This window comes from Mustela erminea, chromosome 19 (genome assembly GCF_009829155.1).
Source record: "Mustela erminea isolate mMusErm1 chromosome 19, mMusErm1.Pri, whole genome shotgun sequence".
Lineage (NCBI taxonomy): Eukaryota > Metazoa > Chordata > Mammalia > Carnivora > Mustelidae > Mustela > Mustela erminea.
The window spans coordinates 2499016-2507323 of NC_045632.1; the positions used below are offsets into that span (position 1 = coordinate 2499016).

An 8308-nucleotide genomic window follows, 5' to 3' on the forward strand; every position below is an offset into this window, starting at 1 on the left:
CCCACATCTGTTCATTCTGATAGCCACAGTGGAGGTCTTGACCTCCCACGTTTTGTGTTGGCTGACTCTCACTCATGGTGCCTCTTTTTCTGTACAGTGTGTAATTCTGTATCACGAGATAGGCCCCAACTCCACCTGAAGGAATTCTCCAAGGCTCAGTCAGAGGGAGCACTCCTCCAGAGAGGGCTTGTCCTTGTCAGATGCACACAGACCTGGATTCACTCTCAGCTTGCAGCTTCCGGTCTTTCAGAGAGTATAATTCAGTCCCCCAGGCCCACAGGAGGGACAGGCAGTAGGCAGTGTTCTCAGAGGAGACGTTTTCCATCTCCATCCACCCCTAAGGCTGTGCCTTTGCATGGTGGGTTTTTTCCTAGTTCACCCTGTCCCCAAAGGGTACTTTCCTGGGATCTGGTTTTACAAAAGATGGTCCCCGGCCCAGTGTTCCCACAGGATAGCCCCTGTCCCCAAGACCATGTGCATCTGCCCATATCCCCAGGAGTATATAAGGAACCTTCAGTACTTAACTCCCCTCCTTGGCTCCCTGCTCCTGCTTTCTCCTTGCTCTGGGAGGAGTCAGTTTCCTTCCCTGCAGGTACACCATTCCTTTCAAAGGATGTTTTAAGTATTCTGTGAAGCATAAGGTAGTGGGAGGCCCTCTACTCCACCACACTGCCCTCTCTCTGCTGGACTCAGAGAGAGAACTCCAACCCCAGCTCCTAATCAGACACACAGGGTCACTGCCCCCTGCTAGTGAGAAGCATTCACGGGAAAGCCCAGAGCCTTCCACCTGTGGTCAGCCTGCGAGCACTGACTTAGGGAAGAGGGACCCATACCACGGGCAGGCGGGAAGTACTGACTGCAGGCCAGGAGTGCACGAGAAGGATCTCAGTGGAAGGTTTTGCATTAAGAGGACAATGAGGATGAAGACAGAAGCAAGGGCCACAATGCCTGGCATTTCTAGCCACTCAACAAACGTTTATGCGGCACTTCAGGGCTGGGACACTGTTGAACACTCCACGGGTAGGAACCCATGGGATCAGCCTAATAATATGGGTACAGACAGCGAAACTGAGGCCCAAAGAAGCTCAGTGGCCTGGCCAGGATGACAAGGAACGTGGCGGGACTGGGATCCACACACAGGCGGCCTAGCTCCAGAGGAAGGGTACTTGGTGGATCAGAACAGAGCTCAGGAGGCTGAACTCAAGGTGTGAGCAGGGGAGAATTCTTTTCCTCACCTGTTTTGGCTTCCAGAGGCTGCCTGCACACCTGGCCCACCACCCTTCCTCCACCTTGCGGACCAGCCCAGCAGCATATTCAAATCAGTCCCTTTCCCACCTCCCTCTTTCACTTACAAGGACCCTTATGATTACACTGGCCCGCCTGGGTAAGCCAGGACACTCTCCTTAGGCCCAAATCCTCCATTTAATCACATCCGTAAAGTCCCCTCTGTCGTGGAAGTGACACATTCAGCAGGTTCCTAGGATTAAGATGGGGACATCTCTGGGGGGCAATTTGCTGCCTACCATGAGTAGTACACTAGAAAAAGGACCAGTATACTCTAAAGGAATAGGCAGAAACAAACTGGAATTTTCCCACTGCCCAGACACACCCCATGGCCCCTCTGGAAAACATCAGCGCTGCCCTCAGCAAGAGCGGGCCCAACCCGCCCAGCGTCACCAACCTTTTATTTTTTTCTCCCCCAGATATCTGCCGTGTTTAAAAAGATCCTTGCCGGCACACAGGCTCTCCTTTGCTCTCCCACTGCTTTCTTGCAGTAGATTCAATAAACTTGTGTCTCCTTTGTTGGGCCTCGGATGAATTCTTTCACTGCCCAGCCTGTGCTGCAGGGCCCCACGCAATGCGGCTGCCTCACTTTGGTGGCACTCGTGAGGACCCTCTGCAGCCCAGGACTCTCCCCTGATTCTCTAGGAATTTCCTGGCACTTCCCCTCGGTGAGGATCCGAAGCCCCAGGGGGAGCCAGCCTGCCAGCCCTTGCCCCAAAGGGTGCAGGATATCCCCTCTTACCCTTTGGAGGGATCCTTCCCTGCCTCTCCTTTCTCTTTTTGGCCCTTCGACAGCCTGACCCTCATACCCTCAGACAACACACTATGGACTTAGATGGGACCCTCCCGTGATGCGGGCTCTCAGCCACTTTCCTCCTCCTCCTCTCCACCTTTCCCTTCGTTCCCTTGGGTCCAGCCACCATCTTGATCTACAGACACATTCCTAAGCGTCTGAGTGAATCCACCAATTCCATATGTGTCGTGGTCCAACAAGAATTCCAGCCCATACCATCCCAGGGTCCCCTTTCCTAAATCCCCTGGCTCTCTCTGGCCACCAAGGAAGTTCCCCGAAATCATCTATCAGCATGTTAAACTAACACCATGCTCTGGTCTGTCACTGCACAGAACCCCTGCTAGACCGCCATGTCTAGGAAGGGACAGTGCCCACCCCCCACCATGAAGCAGCTACTGAAGATGAGAACTCTGCCCCAGTGCATGAGATCTGTCGTTATCCATCTGTGGCTGGGAGTTGGAGGTGGGGGGGCAGTCTAGAGGCCACTTTTAGGCAACAGGCTTGAGCAGTGGAAACCTGAGTAAGCTCAAAGGGCCCATGGTGACCCTCTGGCTGAATGCATAGGCCCATTAGACAGCCCACCTGGAAATATCCATAAGCCCCAGCTGCCCAACAGGTTACTTATAACCAGGCACAGGTACCAAAAAAGGAAAATTCCACATGTTCCCCTACCTCCTCACTCCCCCTCTTAACTGTAGCCCCCACCACTGCCTCCTGGCAGACGGACAGTCTCTCCTTTGCTGTCCTGCCCACTGCTCCCTCGCTGTGTATCCAATAAATTTCTATCGAAAGAAAGAAAGAAGGATCCCTGCCTCCCCACCACAGTGCATCACGGATGATCTATGCTCCTGCATTTACCGTTCACACCCACCACTCCGGCCTCTGCTGGGGGAAGACAGCCGGCCCACCCTGCTGAGTCAAAAGAACTTCAGCCAGAGACACAGATGCTAGATGTGCTGGTCAGCACTGGAGGCCTGACCCAGAGCACACAGCTGCTATCAGCTCTGGAAAATTCCGATCACACAGGCGGGGGAGGGGGGCGCACAGCAAAGGGCAAACAACAGCACGAAGATGGTAACAACGTGATTTTTAACGTATCAATATCAGAGCAGTCCAATATGTAATAACGTCATGGCCAACTAGACCTATCCCAAACAGAGCTCCTGGTCCTTTCTGTCCAACCAGGTCACGCCCACTCCAGGGGAAATCCTGCCAGCATGGTCTTCTAAACAAATCTACTGGGTATTCATTACCAAGGGGAAAAGGAAAGGTTCTTTCAGTGGTCACCACCTTAACGGAGGGATCCAAGTCTCCATCACAAATGACGGAACAAACAGACATTAGGAGCCCCCTGAGGTGATGTCCTCAGGACACACCCTCATGTGTATGGGGTTCTTGCCAAAGATGCTCAGTGTGAATCAAATCAGAGGAAGTAGTCAGAAAACTCCAGGTTGTGAGACACTATGGGACAACTGGCTTGGATTCTTCCACATGTCAACACCCTTTAAAAAAAAAAAAAAAGAAAAAAACAAGAACATGAGTAGAGAGGAGGATCAGTAAACTTCTTCTGTAAAAGGCCACAGAGTCAATATTCTAGATCTGTGGGCCATAAAACCCATCTCTGAAGCCACTGACAATATGCAAACCAATGGGTGTGGCTGTGTGCCAATAAAACTTTATTTACAAAGACAGGCTATGGGCGGGATTGCTGGGCTCTGTAGATTAAAGGATATTAAAGAGGCACGCTGTGCTCGCTTTGGCAGCACATATACTAAAAACAGCCGCTAATCAAAGGCAGTGCATGATCCCTGAGCGGATCTTAGATTAAAAAGAATAATAAATAGGGGCGCCTGGGTGGCTCAGTCAGTTAAGCCTCTGCCTTCGGCTCAGGTCATGATCCCAGGGTCCTGGGATTGAGCCCCCTATCGGGGCGTCCCCCCTCTCTCTCTGCCTGCCTCTCTGCCTACTTGTGATCTCTCTGTCAAATAAATAAATAAAAATCTTTTAAAAAAAAATAACAACAGGGACGCCTGGGTGGCTCAGTTGGTTAAGCAGCTGCCTTCGGCTCAGGTCATGATCCCAGCGTCCTGGGATCGAGTCCCGCATCGGGCTCCTTGCTCTGCAGGGAGCCTGCTTCTCCCTCTGACTCTGCCTTCCACTCTGTCTGCCTGTGCTCGCTCTCGCTCGCTCTCTGACAAATAAATAAATAAAATCTTAAAAAAAAAATTAATAACAACAATAATAATAAATAGCTAAAAAGGACATTTTGGGAATAACTGTAGAAATCATATTATGAGCTATATACTAAATATTCGTTATGTATTAAATAATATTGGTATCAATATCATTATTATCAATGTTAAACCGCTCAGGTGTGATATCAGTGCTGTGTAATATATGAAAATGTCTTGGGCGCCTGGGTGGCTCAGTGGGTTAAGCCGCTGCCTTCGGCTCAGGTCATGATCTCAGGGTCCTGGGATCTAGCCCCGCATTGGGCTCTCTGCTCAGCAGGGAGCCTGCTTCCTCCTCACTCTCTCTGCCTGCCTCTCTGCCTACTTGTAATCTCTCTCTATCAAATAAATAAATAAATCTTTAAAAAAAAAATGTCTTCGCTCTTAGGAGACACTGGCTAAAACATTTAGGAGTAAAGTGTTACATCCACAACTTCTTTTCCAATTGTTCACCAAAAAAAAGTGTATACATATATAAACACATCCATATACAAGAATGAAGACAAAGCAAATCTGCTGGAAGCTAATAACTAGTGAACTAGGCAGTAAAAGGTATGTAACTGATGACTATCCCATTCTTCCTTTCATTTTTAATAATTATTGTTTTAAGTTTATTTATTTTTTAGTAATCTCTACTCCCAATGTGGGGCTCGAACTCATGATCCTGAGATCAAGCATCGCATGCCCTTCAGACTGAACCAGCCAGGTGCCCCTATACCATTTTTTCTTTCAACTGTTCTGAAGGTCTGAAATTTTTAAAAGAATGGCAGAAGAAAAGTCTCCAGAAACTGACCCTTCCTCCCCACTCACCTCCCACCTTGAGGACCCGGCTCACCTCCTCCCTGCATCCAACCTCTCCCTATGATTGCCAAAGGGATCCCATTAACATATGCCTCAGACCCTGTCCCTCCTCCACTGATACCTTCTGGTAAGACCCATCCACTCAGGAGCAATGTCCACGTAGCCATTCATCAAACTCACCAGGCAAACTCATCTCAGGGCCTTTGCATGTGAGAGAATGCTTTTTCTCAGGTACCTGCACTGCTTGTTCCTTCCTCTCCTCCTATTCTCACTGAGGTCTCCCTGACACCCCATGGAAACTTCCAACCTACCCCTAGACAGTCCTCTTTTTGCCTCCCTCATGTTTTCTCCAGAGCAAGTACTGCTAGCTAATATAATTCATATTTTAACTATTTATTTTGTTTACTGGCTGGCTACTCCCTCACCCCATCCCCGCCCCAAGAATGTAAAATTCCCAAGGACAAGATTTTTTTTGCCTTTGCTTCTTTTCTGTAACCACAGCAACTAAACAACAGCCATATCTTGGTGCCACCCACTGACTTAACATTTGAAATCCATTCACTCCTCATAACAACATAAGTATTATTTACAGCATAAATGCACAGAGCCTATACACAAAATACCAGCGCCTACCTCGTAATTTGTGAGGATTTAAGGATGGAAGGCCTGTGAAGTGCTTAGGTAGGGTCTGGCACAAAGCCGAGTGCCCATTAAATGTTGCTATTATATAATATCCATTGTACAGGGGAGAAAACCGGAGCTCCGAAGGGGTAAGTGACTCGGCCGGGGGGTGGTGTGGGTTGTGCGGGTTGTGCAGATGGGAACCCATGCCAGACCCAAGAAGACACTTTCTACACTGGGGCGCTAAGACACATCACACGGTTTATGGGAAAGCCAGTGGCAGGAAACAGAAATTCGTTCTGGGATTCAAGTCCTGACCCTGGCATGCACTCCACGTGTGACCTGAGCAATTCACTTCTGGTCTCGAGGCCTGTTTGCTATAAACTGGGGAAGTCATTTCTCCTCCCTGACGTGGGGACAAAAACAAGTGGGGGTCAAAGGAGAGAGCTGATAGGAGAGCACTCTAGTAACTTTCTCCATTCTCAGATCCGCAACTCTGGCAGAGGCCCCACAAAACAACACCAAAGGACCAAAAATTCTGCAAACTTTGAGAACCCACACTCACAAGGAATAAAGGTACGCTCCCCTTAACCAACTGGCCTTGGTGCTCCCTGCTCCCCCTCGACATCATCCCTGCGGTCTGGTGAGGTTTTCCTCACCCTTCAGATCCCGGCCCAGAGGTCTCCTCTGCCAGAAAGCCCTCCCTGAAAGCCATGCCAGGTCAGGCACCTCACCGCCCAGGACAAGAGGGCAACTGAAGCACGGGGTGGGGTTTTGGAACTCAAATTATCTAAGGGTGGCGGGGCAAACCCGAGCTCGGTCTGGTCAAGTCTCTCCTCAATCCCGCCCCCAACTCCTCACGTCCTGGGATGTCCCACCCATATTACTACCTTCTCCCCTACTATTAGCTTGTCTGGACATCAGCCTCCACGCGCTCTCTTCCTCTATTGGTTTGTATTGCCAACCCAGGCGCCAGCGTCCCGCCCCGCTCCCTGCACCACTCCTGAGTGGACTATTGGGCAACCCGCATGCCCTTCTTCCAGGACCCCTCCCTATTGGCTGCAGGACTTTGCCGGTTCGGGCTGTGATTGGTTGTAAACAGAAGTCCATCCCCTGAGCAACCACCAGAGAGGGGTTGGAGAATGAAAAGGTTGGAGGGACGTGGGGTCAAACTCACGCTGAGCCGGCGGGAGGCAGATATAGGTCTTGAAGAACTCGCTTCGGCGGGCGGCCTCCTTAATGCGGTTGGCAAGCGGCTTGCTGACCTGCCGGATGCCCAGGTATAGCAGCTTCGCCATAGGGAACGCGCCCACCACCATCTTGGCGGCCGCACGGGGCACGCGCAACCTTGCTGACTGGGCGGGGCGCCTCGGATCTCTCCCTCCTCCCCCGCCCTCTCGTCTCCGTGCGTGCGTACGTGCGTACGCTCGGGGGTGGAGCACTGCAGGGGCGTTCCCTGATGTCACCGCGTCGACGCTGACGCCTGACGTCCGATCGCTGAATATGCAAATAAAAGGCGGAAGTGAGGCGGGTCAGGGGGCGGTGCCGTTAAACGGCTGTTCGCTGGAGCGTGGTTGGATTCCCACGCCCGCCTTGGCTGCTGTCACCGTGTTCCTTCGTGACGTCTTGTACTTAGGTGGCTTCCCCGCTTAAGAGAGGCTCTTAATTAGTCCTAATTAGGGATAGTGAGTCCCAGATACGCTTTCCTCTCAGGTTAGAGCTCTCCCTGGAAATAAGAAGAAACCGACCCTGTAGTGAAACAGACCTGGGCTGGGATCCCAGCTCCGCCATTTACTTGCTTGTGATGTTAGGCGAGTGACGCAACCTTTCTGGGCATCAGTATTCCCATCTACAAAATGGGAACTGCAAGAACACCTTGTTGGGTAGTTGCAAGGCTTGCGTGCAAATCTTGAATGTAAAAACAGTGAGGGAACCGTGGTAGGTGCTTAGAATGGTGCCAGGCACAATATGCCCCCGAGAAGCAGCCCTTATCGCTCTGCTGGTCTGAACACTGTCCTGAGGGTGCATTTCATCCCAGAAATAGCGAATCCAGCCCTTTCCTGAGGAACTGACCAGCGGAGGCCCAGAAAGGGCGCCGCGGGAGACGGTCTCTCAGCCCCCAGAAGGTGATGGCTCCATGTCTTGGCTGCTAAAACCACACCCGTTCTCAAGCAGCCCCACTTCCTCCACTGGTGGGCGATGGTCCCCAGGGAGCTGGCTCAAGAAGGAGTTTAAGGACATGTTTCAGGCTGTCGTCCTTTAGCCAGCAGGGAGCAAGATCATATAAACAAGGTCAGGAAAGGGTTGAGAGAAACTTCTGGATGGCGAGTCTTGGTGGGTAATTGAGAACGTCTAAGAGAGGGAAAGGGGAAGAGAGAGGAGCAGAGGAGCGGTGTGTAGGTGGAAACCCCATTGGGGGCCCCTCAGCCTGCAGGGCTTTCCTCAGCATCCACTCCAGCTCCTTTGTGTCCTTGTGTCAAATCCCTGACACAAATAGACCTCCATTTCTCCATCAGTAATAATGATGGCACTGACATGCATGAACCCAAATATTCTAAATTCCTTAAAATACCAAGAC

The 8308-nt window shown here is 51.0% G+C and overlaps 1 protein-coding gene across 2 annotated transcripts in view; it reads right to left on the bottom strand.

The window, feature by feature from the left end:
• OPA3 (outer mitochondrial membrane lipid metabolism regulator OPA3) overlaps nt 1-7595 on the bottom strand; it is a 71423-nt gene extending 63828 nt beyond the window's left edge. Inside the window, exon 1 of one of the 2 annotated variants that reach the window (XM_032323350.1) lies at nt 6908-7595. In XM_032323350.1, coding sequence (XP_032179241.1) covers nt 6908-7049 — 142 coding nt within the window. In that variant the 5' untranslated portion in view covers nt 7050-7595. The remainder of the gene's footprint in view (nt 1-6907) is intronic. The other variant, XM_032323349.1, reaches the window with a different exon arrangement.
• Between the last annotated feature and the right edge of the window lie 713 nt (nt 7596-8308).